The sequence below is a fragment of the Arachis ipaensis genome, chromosome B5 (assembly GCF_059453495.1).
Source record: "Arachis ipaensis isolate K30076 ecotype BB chromosome B5, ASM5945349v1, whole genome shotgun sequence".
In the NCBI taxonomy this organism is placed as follows: Eukaryota; Viridiplantae; Streptophyta; class Magnoliopsida; order Fabales; family Fabaceae; genus Arachis; species Arachis ipaensis.
Genome location: NC_142440.1, coordinates 141,915,430 through 141,931,949, shown reverse-complemented (window position 1 = coordinate 141,931,949; position 16,520 = coordinate 141,915,430). Strand labels below are relative to the sequence as shown.

Below are 16,520 nucleotides of genomic sequence, written 5' to 3'. Positions count from 1 at the left end.
CTCTGTCGTCGACGCCACTCCACAGCACTCAGACTCGTGTCCCGTGGCGGCACAACCCTTTCCTCTCCATCCCTATCGTCAAAGGGCTTCTCTCTATGTCCTCCTCCACGGAGCCACGCACTAGCAGCTGCCATCGTCCTCCACGCACCAACAGCCACCATCGTCCTCCACGCACAGCAGCAATTGCACTAGACCGTATCTAATTTAGGGGATTTTTTTTAATTCTGTTTTGATTTAGGATTTTTCTTTAATCTGTTTTGATTTATAATTTTTTTAAATTCTGTTTTGATGATTCCTTGTTTGAACTCTTGTTTATGATTATGATTTTGAATTCGGTTTTGATGATTTTGTGCTTATTATTCTGATTTTTAAATCTATTTTTATGATTTTGTTTTAATAATTATGTTTTAAATTTAGGATTTTTTTTAAATTCTGTTTTGATTTATGGTTTTTTTTAATTCTATTTTGATGATTCTGTGTATAAAATTTTGATTATGATTATGATTTTAAATTTTGTTTTGATGATTATGTGTTTATTATTCTCATTTTTAATTCAGTTTTTATGATTTTGTTTCAAATTTGTGATAATTATGCAGTTCAATATCAGTTAAAGTGAGAACATTGGCTACACAGAAGCTAAGGAGCAATATGACCTGGTGTTGCTCATTCGAATGAATTTGCAAGTGTAAGATTTCCAACTGCATTATTCTGATTTTTGTTCTGGTGTTGTTTGGTTAATTGTTTTCTAAGTTAATTAGTTAATTGTTGTTAATTGTCTGAGCTAATCTTAACTTGTTTATTTTTTGAGTTAATTATTGACTTATTATTTATTGTTGTTAAGTTTCTAAGTTTATTATTATTATCTAACTTAATTATTTTTTGAGTTAATTAGTTGATTGTTGTTAATTGTCTGAGTTAATTTTAACTGCTTGTTTATTTTCTGAGTTAATTATCGATTTATTATTTAATGTTGTTAATTTTTTAAGTTTAATATTATTTGAGTTAATTAGTGTTGTACTTTCTGATTATTAGTTTAAAAATTATTAAATTTAAATATTTAAAATTATATATTAATTTTTAAATAATTTTTTTAAAAATTTAAAATTTAAATTTATCGTCGGTTAGATCTATCGGCAGTTATTAATTTAATTATTAATTAATAATATATTACTGTCAGATTTACTAAGAAAAAAAATTACTAGCAAAATTTTTTTATGGTAATTAGCAGTGGAATAAAAAATTCGCATGTAAATAATTACATGCAAAATTTATATTTGTTGAATTTATGCCAACAGTAAATATATTATCGATAAATTATTTTTATTATTCTGCCAATAAATTTGATAGTAATCAATATTTTTTTTTGTAGTACTTTATGAGTAATGTTCTTAGGTCATGAGATTACACTGTGGCTTTAGAACACGACAACTCCATCTTTTAGTATAACCTTTTAATTTCAAAAAAAATAAAAAATAAAAAATAAATGGGCATGCTTGGTAATATTGTGTGTTCAATACTGTGTTTGGTAACAATTTAAGTCCATCTTTTAGTATAACCTTTTAATTTCAAAAAAAAAAATAAAAAATAAAAAATAAATGGGCATGCTTGTAATATTGTGTTCAATACTGTGTTTGGTAACAATTTAAGGTAACAATTTCCACACAAAAACAGAAAATTTTAAGACTGTGTTTATTTGTAAGAATATGATACTAAAATATAGATATAAAAATATAAAATTGTATTTGATAAGTGAAATATAAATAGAAATATTATTTTTTGAAATACTAAATCAGTAGTATATTTTATGTGAAGATGGACACACAGAGATATTGAATAGAGATATAATTTAATTTTTTATTTTTATTTTTATTATTATTATCAAATTTTTATAATTATAATTTTTATTATTTTATTTTTTATTATTCTAAATTTTGTGTGAAGAAAAAAATAAGGTAAATTAAATTATTTATTATTTATTTTATTTTATATTCAATTTACTCCTAAATAAAATACTAATTTTTGTGTTTTTATTATTCGTGCCATGTTTTCAGTGTCTTGTAACTTAAGATATAAATTAAAAAAAGTTATCTCTATCATTAATTTTGTTTGTTGGAGGAATAGAAAAATAAATAAATTTAAGAGAATAAATATTAATTTTTATCTTAATATAACATTCATTTTTAAAAAATACTCTCATACATGTAAATGACAATATTTATTTTTCTATATTTTAATTTGTTTATTCTTTGAATGAAGGCTCGCAATGCTAATATCCTTACTAAATTCCATGAAAAGTGATTTAACAATGTTTCCCTATCATTTTAAATGTTTTAGTAATAAAAGAAGTATATGAATATGAAAATTAACTATTAAAATTAGTTATTATATATATATATATATATATTATTTAAATTATTTTTAATATATATTTTATATTAATAATTAATTTTATTATATATTTAGTACAATTATTTAGTAATATGACTAATTCTTAAACCAAAACAACTAATAAGGATTAATACTCCTGAATTTCATAAAGTCAAGGAAGAAATATTAGAAGAAAAAAACCTTCAAAAAATCTGGATACAGAGGAAAAGAGTCTCTTTACAAATGTTATAAGTTATAACACTACAAAAACAAGCACTTGGAGACATGTCCACCTCATCCCAAAATGCTTTTTCTAAGCTTTTTGTGACAATCTTAGGACCCATAGAAGGCAAGAGAGAGAGAGAAAGAAAAGAAAATAAAAAATAAAAAAGAGAGGCACACACAAACACAAACCCCTTATAAATATTTTTTCCTTGTTGTAGTTTAATAGTTATCAAATTACAAATAGCACCCCCCATATCCCCATCCTCAAATCCAAACATAAACCCACTCCAAAACAAAAAGGAAAACAACAAATTAAAAAAATAAAAATAAAAAAACCAAAAAAATATCCCCTAACTCACCCCATTTTATTTGCCTTGCACTTGCAGCAGCTCTCTCCTCAAAGCTCTCTCAAATAATATTTGCTGTATTCTTCGGCTGTATACCACTCTCGAAACCCAAACCCCCAAAAACACATGCTCTTCATCACCATCACCATCATCATCATCACCACCACCACCCCCACTTGATACCCCCAACCCCCCACACCTTTCTATATATTCCTTATCTCTCTCTCTTCACTTCCTTTCACCTTATTCTTCTTTCACTTATCTCTCATAGTAGTAACAAAGAAAGAAGGGACCATGATTACCTTGCTAGACTTCTACCATGTCATGACGGCAATGGTGCCGCTCTACGTGGCCATGATCTTGGCCTACGGCTCAGTGAAATGGTGGAAGATCTTCTCCCCGGACCAATGCTCCGGTATCAACCGATTCGTGGCGCTCTTCGCCGTTCCGTTACTCTCCTTCCACTTCATCGCTTCCAACAACCCTTACAAGATGAACCTCCGATTCCTGGCCGCCGACACGCTCCAAAAGATCATCGTCCTGGTCGTCCTGGCCATCTGGAGCAACGTCACGAAGAAGGGTTGCTTAGAATGGACCATCACACTCTTCTCCCTCTCAACCCTCCCTAACACCTTGGTCATGGGCATCCCATTGCTTAAAGGCATGTACGGTGACTTCTCCGGCAGCCTCATGGTCCAAATCGTCGTCCTTCAGTGCATCATTTGGTAATACATGTAACAAACTTGTAAGCTTCTTCAATGTGCAATTAATTCTTAATTTTTAATACTAGTGAGTTTATACATACAGGTATACGTTGATGCTCTTTATGTTTGAGTTTAGAGGTGCTAGGATGCTTATTTCTGAGCAGTTTCCTGACACCGCTGGCTCTATTGTCTCCATCCACGTGGACTCCGACGTGATGTCACTGGATGGAAGACAGCCCTTGGAGACAGAGGCGGAGATCAAGGAAGACGGAAAGCTCCACGTCACCGTCAGAAAATCAAACGCCTCCAGGTCAGACATTTATTCACGAAGGTCTCAGGGTCTGTCGTCAACAACTCCGAGACCTTCCAACCTCACCAACGCCGAGATTTACTCCCTCCAATCCTCTCGGAATCCCACTCCCAGAGGATCAAGCTTCAACCACACGGATTTCTACTCCATGATGGCCGGTGGAAGAAGCTCCAACTTCGGTGCCAACGATGTGTACGGAATGTCCGCCACTTCAAGAGGACCCACTCCAAGGCCTTCAAACTACGACGAAGATGGTGCCAAACCCAAGTTTCATTACCATGGCGGCGGCGGCGGCGGCGGTGGAACGGCAACCGGTGGAACAGGACATTACCCTGCACCCAACCCTGGCATGTTCTCTCCAACTACCGCTTCAGGTGGCGGGTCCAAGAACGTTGTTGCGAGTGCGAATACGAATGCAAATGCAAAGAGGCCTAATGGACAAGCTCAAAATAACAAGCAAGAGGATCTTCATATGTTTGTATGGAGTTCAAGTGCTTCACCTGTTTCTGATGTGTTTGGTGGTGCTGGCCATGATTATGGACTCCATGATCAGAAAGAAGTCAAGCTAACTGTATCCCCAGGAAAAGGTTTGCTCTTTCGTATGTCTTCATTTTTGAATTGTAATAGGCTCCGCCATAACTTTATTTGATTATGATGATGCAGTGGAGAATCATCACAGGGAGAATCAAGAGGAGTATTTGGAGAAAGATGAATTCAGTTTTGGGAACAGAGGGATTGATAGGGAAATGAACCAGCTTGAAGGTGATAAGGTTGGAGTAGATGGAAAGGCGAAAACAATGCCCCCAGCAAGTGTGATGACGAGGCTTATTTTGATCATGGTTTGGAGGAAGCTTATTAGGAATCCCAACACATACTCTAGTCTTTTTGGCCTCACTTGGTCTCTAATTTCATTCAGGTTCATGGAAAATCTCTACCATACCTTCAATCACAATACTAAAACTCATTCTTTCTTTCTTGCTAATTCTTCAATCTTCAATTTGCAGGTGGAATATTGAGATGCCTGCTATCATAGCAAAGTCTATTTCTATTCTGTCAGATGCTGGACTTGGCATGGCCATGTTTAGTCTTGGTCAGTATTATACGTTATACTTCTTTCTTCTCTTCTTTTTTATTTTGCAAAATTAATTTTTAGATAGGTGTTCAGAGAATTGAACATGTTCTGGCATTTTCTTAATTAGCTTGAAAAAAGGTTAAAAATGGAGAGAGTATGAAGATTTCTAAAGATTGATGATTATTTATAATTATCAATAAATGCTGTGTTTGAGAAAGCAAGCAAGCAATCAAGAAAGGGCAAATGAAATAATAGTGTATGATAACCAGAGAGAATAAAAAGCAAAAAAAGAAAAAGAAAGAGAGTCAAGTGTAGTGTAGTGTTATGATAATGTGTTGGTTCCTTTATGAACCTTTTTCATTCTTTTGTGATCACTTTTTGCACAAGCCTGTGTTGTGTGTTGTGCGGGGTGGTGGTGGTCATGATGATGAAAGGTCTTTCACAAAAGGATTGACTGACTCAGTATGTTTGTGTTTCTGTGGGAGAGAGAACACAACAAAGTGTGACACTTACTTGCATGCTTTGTTCTAGAGATTAGCCATAAATTCTTTATTTAATTCTTATCTTAAAATTAAATTTACATTTCGTAAAAATGATACATTTCGATGCTTAACTATTTATTTGAAGGGGAGTGCTAGGGGAACAATGAAAATTTTGAACAACATGAACAACTACCAATCAAATGAAAATACACTACACTCTAATTTAATGCTACTAATTAAATTTACTCTTTTAACCCTATTAATTCACATTGTTTATATATTGTTCAAAAATCTTGTTTGCTACCTATACTTTTCCTTATTTGAAATATAAAATGTCTCTTTATAATTCAAAAAATTTCGATTAATCTATAATTATTCAAGTAATTGATTTAATTGGTCTTTGTAAATGATAGTCTGATATGCTAATGTATTAGGGACCACTTAAATTAATAATTAGATCTATTACTTAAATAGTTGCTTTGTGATTAAAAATTTTTGAAAAATAAAAAAATACTTTATTTTTTGAATAAATATTTTAAGATTGAAAAGGACATTTATTTATTTAAATTTCAAAGGCTGTTTTCTTTTGGATTAGGATATGTTTATGTTTGATATGCTTTTGAGGTGAATGACACAAATACACAACAACACAGGTCTGTTCATGGCATTGCAACCAAGGATCATAGCATGTGGGAATTCCATAGCAGCTTTTGCCATGGCCGTGAGATTCCTTACAGGTCCAGCTGTCATGGCAGCTGCTTCCATTGCTGTTGGACTCAAAGGTGTTCTCTTACACGTTGCCATTGTGCAGGTATCTTTGTTTCTCTGGATTATTATTATTATTAATTTCTATTTTAAAATTATTTACTGTAAATAAAAATAAGTAATTAAAAAAAATACATTTTTACATTATTTATGAAAATTTAGAAATTCTCTACTTTCTCTCTCTTCTGTCCCCTCCAACCACAACCAATAACAATATTGATTTCATAGGCTCCAAGAAATTCTACTGCATTAATCATATTAAAATATTACATGTGTCTACCTCTGCCAAGATAAGCTATTTTATTGCCACCTAAAGTAAAAATATTATTTCATTGGCTCAAATTTAACTAGTACTAGTACACTATATGATATAGTTTATGAATATCGGAATTCTACCTATCTCTGTGGACTGACAAAAACAAATATAAAATTAAAATATCTTTAATGTTATTATTTATTTAACATTGATGAGAATTTATGTCTTGAGTGTTAGTAAGATTGTAGAACAACAAACATTTGAAACAAGAGTTTGATGACATGTTTGGTTTGTTTGGAATCTAATTTCCAAAAATTTTATAGGCAGCTCTACCACAAGGAATTGTCCCATTTGTCTTTGCAAAGGAATATAATGTACATCCTGATATTCTCAGCACAGCGTGAGTACAATAAATAAACCCTTTCTCTTTTTTTTTTCTTTTTCAATATATAAGGGAATTTTATTTTATTATTTTTAAAAATTATTTTCCTATTTATTTATACTCTTTTTATGCTAACCAATAGAGCTTCTTGAAATTGAATGCAGGGTTATTTTTGGGATGTTGATTGCATTGCCAATAACACTTGTGTACTACATCTTAATGGGGCTATGAGTGAATGGAACATGATGATGGATCATGCATTAGATTCAACATGTGACATGCATCCATTCAAATCAAAACTAAAAGCTCGCTTGAGGCTTGTAGAGGAGAGCATCAGAGAAAGAGAAAGAAAACCAAAAAAGAAACAAGTTCTAAAGAATAGAGAGAGAAAAAAAAGAAGCATAACCAGAGAATTCAATAGTAGGAAACCCAGGATGAGATTTTAATTTTATTATTGTCTCTTTTTTTTTTCCCACTTGAATGAATTGCCCTTTTTTTTTTCTTCCTTAATTATTTAGTAAAAGATGTAAAATCAATGTTTGTAGCTAATTTAGTTTACAAAATGGTTATGTCGTTAAATTTTAATTATTATATTGTCATCGGATTCCATATTTAATTTAGTACTCATTAAATGAAGAATTGAAGATTGGAAAAGGAAAAAAAGCAATGGGAGCTTTTGTTGAAAGAAGTGTATATTCTATATGTGATCGGTTTTTCTAAATATATAAGCTCCTACTATTTTTTTAATCCTTCGTTATTTTATTTTACCCGTTCCACACAATTGTCAAGGTAAAAGAAACGTTCTCTGTTAGGGGGAAAAAAAATAGTGTATATATGTTATATGAGAAATAGTAAAATCTATCTTCAAATTTTGAACAAAGAAAAAGTAGTTAACCTATAAAAGCAAAACTCGTTTAAACGGCCAAAAGTGTCAAGTGTTGCAAGTTTGCAACGATCCATATTGTTTCATGGGAAATAAATAAATACAACCACTCAAATTGGTTTTCAAAAAATTTTAGATCAAATATTTTATTCTTCAATAAATTTTTATTGCTCTAAAAGTCATTGATAAAATCTTATCTTCAAATGGATTAATTTTTCTATTGTTTTCAAAAGTAGATTAATTTATCTTATAATTATTTTTTTATCTTCTAATTATCTTATAATAAAATTTGTTACACTGCGTTTGTTTCTAGAAATTAGGATTGAGACGGAAGAATTGAGATTCAATATTATATTTGATGACTAATAAGAGTGTTTAAAATCGATCAAATCCAAACAAAATCGAACAGCTAAATCGAAAAAATGGGTAACTGAATAAAGTGAAAACTAAAAAACCAAAAAAAAAAAAATGAAAATTTGCAGTTTTTTTATTTAGTTCGGTTCGATTTTCGGTTCTAACTCCAAAGATCTGAACCAAACCAAACCAAACCGTACCTGTAAATGTAAATATTTATATCAATTTTAGATGTTCTAACTTAACCTAACCCTAATACAGTACTCACTCTCTCCCTCTCTTCCACTCATTCATGTTGCACACACACATTTGCGCTGTCTCTCTCCTCTCCTGTCACATCACAGAATCACCACCTTTACTCCTCTCTTGTCTCTGCTGTCGCTGTCCAGCCTCGCAACTCTCGTCGTTCTCATCAGTCTCTCTCTCCGCATCATTCTCAGTCTTTCTCTCTACGTAGTACTTACTACTAGGGGTGTTCAAATTCAAATCGATCCAAATTAAATCGCTCATCCAATCTAATCCAAACCGAAAACCGATTAAAACCGCACTAATTCGGATTTGATTGGATTCTATTTTTTGCAAACCGCTGGATTGGATCGGATTTTGGATCTATTTTCCATAACCGATCCAATTCAATCCAAACCGCACAATGTGCTATAATATTATTATTTTATTATTATATTTACAATTATACTTATAACATGTTCAATTTGTTATACATTTTTCTATTATTCATATATTATTATTATTTAATAAATATTTTATGTTCAAAATATTATTTATTTATTTATTTTAACTAACCTATAATTTTATTTCTATTGTTATGTTATCGTTGGCTTTTTAAGATATTGTTAATAAGACTTGTTATGTCATTGTTGGTTATTTAAAATTTGATGTTGAGACTTGTTATATGTATTTAACTTTTTTTATTTAAAAAACCGCAAATCCAAACTGATCCAAACCGCTTGTAATCAGATCGGATCGGATCGGATTTTCAAAAAAAGGTTCATCCAATCCAAACCGCACCGCACATAAATTAAGCGTTCGGATCGGATGACTTTTTCCCTTAAAACCGAACCAAACCGCACCGCGAACACCCATACTTACTGCTTCTCTCAATGTCGTCCTTCTAAGTCTTTGTGGGTCGTTCTCTCTGCCATCGCTGTGGTGCACCTGCTTTATTCTCGCTCGTCAGCGTCCTCGTTCTCAACAGGCAAAAATGGCGTGGTTCTCAGCGTCATTCTTAGCGTTGTGCCACTGTGGTGCTTTGTTTCTCCCCTTCATCGCTGCATCTTTCAGCTTCCAATGGAGTCTCAACCTCAGGTATGAATATGATTCATTGATTTCAGTTTGATTTTTATTATGTTTATTTCTTTCCTCTATTTATTTTTTGTTATATTTATTAGGATTTTTATTTTTCCAGTTCTATTTCTATGATTCTAATTCTTGATGTTCTGTTTGTAAGTTAATTGTTATGATTCTGATTTTTTTAATTTCTGTTTTTATGTTTCTATTTTGTTGGTATCATTATGAGTTTTGAAGATTTTTATGATTCTGTTATAATTTTACTATTTTGAATGGATATGCTTTTTTAGAGCTTAGAATCAACTAGCACATTTGGGGGAAGAGGTGAAAGGGGAAAGAAATGCAGCAGCTGAAATCAACTAGCATTTTTATTCTATTAATTTTGATGTTGTTGAATTTGTTCTATTCTGATTTGTTTTTGTTCTAATTTTATTTGTTCTTTCTGATTCAGTTTGGTTCTACTTCTGATTCAATCTCTTCTTACTTTTTTGTTTGCTTTTTTATTTTTCCTAAGTCAGATTGATTATTGTTCCATCTGCTTTTGTTGTTTTTGTAAAATTGTTAATGATTTTAGTTTGTTGTGCTTCTGCTAATTTATTAGTGATTTCTGAGTCATGTTGATTATTGTTAGTGACTTTGTGAAATAGTATGACAGGCTTTTATTTGAATTAATTGAAAAAATTAAATAAATCGAATCGAACCAAACCGCAATTTGAATAAACGATTGGATCGGATGACTTTTTTCTAAATAACCGAATCAAACTGCACCGTGAATACCCTAGTGATCAGAGAGAGATAATAAGCAGGGAGAGAGGCAACGACAACGACGACGAGCAGGAAGTAGTGTTGCGATGAGATGAATGACACTGCGAAGAAGAAGAACGACGATAGTGACGACGACTAGTGGCACCGCAAGCAGAAACAACAAAGATGAATGGATTGACTGAGAAGGAGAGGGAATGAGATGGTGTCGTTGATGGAAGCTTGACCGTGGGTCTAAGAAGAGGATGAAAGGCCTGACTGCAGAGGAGTAGAGGAGATAGTTTGTGATGAGAGATTGAGAGTATGATGAGAGTAGGATAGATGGTTTGTGGTCTCGAGGAATAAGAAGTGAACGGAGATAAAGTGAAGGTAGACAGAGGGATCAAGAAAGTGTAAAAGGGAAAGGAAAATAGGGTTTGGTTTTTTTTTTTTATTTAATAAAGATATTTAAGTAATTTTGATTATTTCACTTTCTATATTTATTTTAACCTAAATAGGATATTAAAATATAACTCAGTTATGTAGTTTATATTAAGCATAATATAAAAATTTAATTTAATCTTTGTCTTTTAGTCTTTATTTTTTAATCTGTGTCTTTTAATATCAATTTCTTTTCTAAATACAATCATAAAGACATATAATCAAAAAATTGAAAGATCAAATAAGTCATCCTTAATAGTAATAACTTACATGATGATCGCCCGAATAGTGGATTGCAAGTTCGCAAATTACAACAATAGTTAGAGAATAGAGTTTTGTTAAATCTCTTTTATATATATACTTAACTATTTGTAAGATTATTCACTAATTAAACAAATACTTAAATTAGTTGCTGAAATTACATTTGTAACTAAATTTGATCCTCGAAATTTTAATTTATTTAATTTGGTTCTTTAACTTAGTATTTGTGATTCATGTTAGTCTTTGATTTTATTTTTATCATAAAACCGTTAATAATACGTTAAAATGAATTGATGATTATTTTGTTCGACTTCCTAACGGCTATGTGAAGTGACAATTAAAATTTCTTTTTTTTTTTTACCCCAATTTGTTCTCCATAAAGCATTTAAAATCCAAATCCTAATTTCAGTTAAGGTTTTTAAAGGCTTTTTAGAAAATAAATTGAGATAAAAAAATTTAATTATCGTATTGAATAGTCATTAGAAATTCTAACAAGGTAGTTATTAGTCTATCTTAACGCATCATTAACACTCTGTAATAAAAATAGAATTAAAAAATTAACATGAATTACAAATATCAAGATAAGAGGCCAAAATAAATAAATTAAAATTTTAAAAATCAAATTAAAATGCAAGTATAATTTCTTTGATGAATTTGAATATTAACTATTTCCTAATCATAATCATAACAACATTTTCTCTTTACCTTTCATTTTCGTTCATTGGCTTCCCCCCCCCCCCCCCCCAAATCTCTTATTTTTCTTCACTTGTTTCACCGTACTTAATATCTAACAGAATCTAACGAGATAACCACTAGATTATCATTTTTTTTAAAAAATTTTTTCTCTTATATATAATTTATATTAATTAAAACTAGTGTCTACATATCTTATCACAAGCAGTGATTTTTTTAGTGCACTTTCTATCAAGTAGCTGGGGTACGTTGAAGAAAGTAGTTATCATTTTTCACCTAAATGATATTGAGGCATTTAACAACTAATAACTAACAAATAAAATAATTATTAATTTACTAAGGTTTTATATATTTAGTATTTCTATTTCTAGTTTTAAATAATTTTCCAATTTTAATTATACACATAAATTAAAAAATTAAAAAATTTTAAATAAACAAAATTAATTATTTAATATAATTTTTTTCTTTTGGAAAAATAAGTTAATGAAGTGCTAAAAGGGACCCCGCTAGAAGATAGGGATTTTGATTTGAAATAGACAGCTTTGGAATATTGGAGACAACATTCATGATCTAAAGTTTCTACTACTTTATTTTTTGCTCTCACTCTTTTCCTCTTGCTCCTTTCTTCCTTCCTCTATATTCTTTTAGTTATACACACATTGCCTTTTTGTCACACCTTTCCTTTTCACTCTGCGTCTCTAATTGCATGACACCTTTTTAGTTTAACCCTTCTAATAATAATCTAAACTATTTGTAATAATAGAAACCTAGAGAGAGGGTTGTTCTTAATTAAGCAATCTATCTGTCCCCATTATTCATCATGTAATGTAATTTATATTAACTCTAGTTGATTTAATACTTGTACACTTCCTTATTTTGATTTTGTTAAACTTGATTAAATATAATTTAAAAGAAAGCTAATGAAATAATACTATATATAATAAACCTACATAAACTGAATGCATACGTTAAGTTTAATTAACTAATGAGCAATGAGCACCTAATAAGTATAGTAGATAGCATTGACATGCTTCCTTTGTTACATATATTTAGATTTTATTATTAGTAGCCAGTAATAATAATGATTTTTCAGAGTATATGAAACATACTGTTAAAAATATATTGAAAATGAAGGTTGCAATTATGAGAGGCGTACAATGCAAATAAATTGATACCAAATCACTGCACATTTTATGAAGTGGAAATTTATTTGAGTATTATTTCTGTCATTATACACCAAAAACTTTTTTATACTAAGAGCATTTTTAATATTAGTTCTAATTTTAATTTTATTTTAAATATTATAAAAATATTTATGAAACTATATATTATAAATAGTAGTTTAAAATTTAAAACAAAATTTGTTCCTGTAATACATAATCGTAGTTTATTTAAAATTTTATATTATTTTTAATTATTTTATCAACATAATTATACGAATATTAAAATTTTATTAGTTTTTCATCAAAATGATACTATATCTTTAATAAGATAATATCGGTTTTATTTCATATATCACTTTAATATAAATTTTAATTATAAATCAATTTATTTTTTAAAAATATTAAAAATAATACTCTAAAAACACTCTATTAGAGATGTTCTAAGAATCGTATTATTAAAATTAAACTCTTAATTAATTAGTGTAATCACCAAAAAGACTTCTTAATTAGTTAAGTAATAATATATAATAAGTACATTTATTTTGTATCATATATTAAGTTGAACTATATCTAATTTCAATCAATAACATTAATTTGATATATAAGTCTATAACCTTATTTTAAATAAGAGCCACACTACTTTATCTAATATCTAATACATAAAGCGAAATGGTGACACAAATTTCTGATTAGTTAGCATGACATGTTTGAATGGAAGGGTAAGAATTAATATATAGTCCCTACCTAATAATAAGATGAGAGGGTGAGAGACATGGAAGGTTCTTAAATTCATGAAGTGTGATATATGAATGACAGTGGGGTGCCAATAGCATGGGTTAAGGGGTAAAGAGTGCAGTGTGGAACCATAACATGTCACCCTTTCATTGTGCATATTTGTCAGTGCATTATTATTTGTATTATTTGTATTTATCACTGGTTCATATATCCCCCACTGGAATAGGTCAAGATTCCACTCCAATGCTATTCATAATTATATAAATACATATGATAAATTCATGTTGTTTAATTTGCTTTCGGGATTCATTAGGCAACATCGTACGTCAGTTTTCTAATTCAATGAATAATATATATAAGAATCAAATTGAAGATAATTATGCTATTGACGTTTCAATAATATATAGTGCATAGTGCATTTATGTGTGTCATTGTACAATTAAGAAAATCCCATCATGTTATTGCACAATAGTGAATTTCATCATATCGTATAAAATGAGAATTAAGTCTCCAATTACATATGTGTGAAGAACTTTTTAAGTAAATATTACCCAATTTTTTATTATAAAATTATTTTTTTAACTTTATTTTTTGGGAGAATTTAACATTTAGGGTTAAAGGTTAAAATTTAATATTTAAAAAAAAATAAAAAAAATTAGCTGATATATTAACTGAAAGTAGTTGATTTCTTATTTGATCTCTAAAACTAAATTTAGTTTAGAACCCAGAACATAGTGCTCCTCTAGTTTTTATTTTAAATTTTACACACCATCAATAACTAATTAACTATAACTGCGTTTGTTTTTGAAAACAAGACAAGACAAAATATTGAAAACATGACATAAAGAACAGAGACATATATTTTTGTGTTCTTATATTCTATTTAATGATAAATTAGAATAAATTATAAAAATTTAATTTATTCTCATTTTTTCTATTCAAAAAATTTGAGACAAAAATATAATAATAAAAATATAATATGAAAAATAATAAGAATAAGAAAAGAAAAAATAAAAAATAAATTATGTCTTTTGTTAGTGTCTTCGTGTCCTTCCTGTCACGATGGATACAAAATACATTATCTTTGTCCATGTCTCCTTTATCAAACACAATTTTATATTTTTGTATTTCTGTTTCAATATCCTGTCTCTGTAAACAAACGCAGCCTATCTATGTTCAAATTAGTACTTTGGCGCAGCAAATGTAGACAATGGTGCCAAACACTTTTTACATGAATTTGACAAAACCCACACAAGCAAGCAAAATTCAGTTGCTTTATTATGAGTAGACTACAATCCTACACCACCAACACTAGCTGCTACTACTAGATTCCTTGGAAGAAGAATATCCAAAATTGCTTAATATTGCAAAACGTTGAATCATTGCTCAAGTTGAATAATGTGGAATTTTTCGGGCATTTCTCTGCTCCAAGATATATAAGCTAGAATATAAAAAAAAAAAACTAATAAACCTTTAGAATTTATTGTTTTTGTTTATTATTTTTAGTCATCAATTCAATTTTTTTAGTCTAATAATTCAACAATATATTTGAACTCATATTTTTAAATATTAATAATTAATTAATAATAAAAAATAATAAATATTGATAATCCACTAACATTCCTCTTAAAATATATGTCACACAATAATATGCCTGGATGGAAATATTAGCTAGTTAAGACCACATGCTTGGAAATTTTGGTTCTGTTATATCAAGTGTTTAAGATTTTATTATTCTCAGGTGAAGTATTTATAGGAAGTAAATTTTTATAGTTAATTTTAGGTTTTTTTTTGTTAAAAGTATTTTTTTTTAATTCATATTTTGTTTCATTCACATTTACAAGATATAGCTTTAATTATAAACACATATTACTCATCTCTTATAACTTTCAACAAAAATATCATTAACTTTGGACATTTTATTTTATTTATTTATTGATGTTCATTTTTAATAGGATTTTTTCTGATCACTTACTTCTTTACTCACATTTATCAAGATGTGACTTCAATTTTAAACACATATTACCTATTCCTTTTTTTACTTCTACCAAAATCATCACTGACTTTGGGTATTTTGTTTTATTTTCAGATTTTTTAATGAGATTATTTATATATTCTTTTGATATGTCATTTTTGAAGTTCATTTGTCGCGAATTAAGAATAAAATTAAGTAATAGTGGCTGATAATGGTTAGCTTCCTAGTTAAATTTTTTCCGAATTATAACTGTTAATGAAAATGCAATTTTTTTACTTATTTAACTACTTAGGTATTAGTTATCCAACACCATAATATGGTTTGACTCCGAGAGGACCTCATTTAGTGTGAAACTTACCAAATTAAATAGAGTGCAAGCCTCCGGCAAAAAATAAAAGATATTGGGGTTTGTTTGTGATTTTTTTTAAATAGTGGTTTTCTAGTATATTTTAGAATATGGGATGATTTATGAAAAGCCAAACAAAACATAGGGCGCAATTCATACTTTTTCAAAAGAAAAAAAAAAGTAAAATTCTTTTTTTGGTTCTACCTTTTTTTTTTAATTTAGACTACTCACACCTTAATGATTGGACAATGACAATTTCCTTCTTATTTTTTTTATTAGACACATGAATCTTTCTATGAAAATTTGACAAAAAATAGCAGAAAATACTTATGTGTCACGTTAATTTGTATGATCTAATCTTCACTTCTTCTACATGGATGATAACTATTTGATTGAAATTGTTTATTACCTATAGTCATCACAAAGACATTGCAAAGGGATGATAAATGTTTGATTAAGACATCGTTTGAATAAAGACCTAATCTTGTCCTTGTTCATTTTCACGAATGACAAGACGATTCCTGTAAAAAAAAAAAAAAGGGACACTTTGGTCCTTATTCTTTTCATTTTAAGACAATACAATTCCTCTATTAAAAAATCTGTTAAATAGTAACGAAAATTAGTTTTGTGAGGATTTTATTTGTAATTTGTGAGGAGGAGGTTTAATTCCCACATAATTCTTTTCAACAATATGTCTAATTCTTTGACCACTA

General features: G+C 29.4%; 1 protein-coding gene across 1 annotated transcript; it reads left to right on the top strand.

The window, feature by feature from the left end:
* Positions 1–2,600: 2,600 nt before the first annotated feature.
* On the top strand, positions 2,601–7,595 carry PIN1 (Auxin efflux carrier family protein). The gene is made up of 7 exons (XM_016348000.3): positions 2,601–3,664; positions 3,747–4,540; positions 4,617–4,869; positions 4,958–5,043; positions 6,161–6,318; positions 6,852–6,928; positions 7,075–7,595. The coding sequence occupies exons 1-7, from the start codon at positions 3,234–3,236 to the stop codon at positions 7,139–7,141; spliced, it is 1,866 nt and encodes a 621-aa protein (XP_016203486.1). The 5' UTR covers positions 2,601–3,233; the 3' UTR covers positions 7,142–7,595.
* The last annotated feature ends 8,925 nt before the right edge of the window (positions 7,596–16,520 follow it).

Coding starts and splice junctions, on each gene's coding strand:
- PIN1 (XM_016348000.3), top strand. CDS start 3,234: ATGATTACCTTGCTAGACTTCTACCATGTCATGACGGCAATGGTGCCG. Junction 3,665..3,746: donor GTCCTTCAGTGCATCATTTG/GTAATACATGTA, acceptor TTATACATACAG/GTATACGTTGATGCTCTTTA. Junction 4,870..4,957: donor TGGTCTCTAATTTCATTCAG/GTTCATGGAAAA, acceptor TTCAATTTGCAG/GTGGAATATTGAGATGCCTG.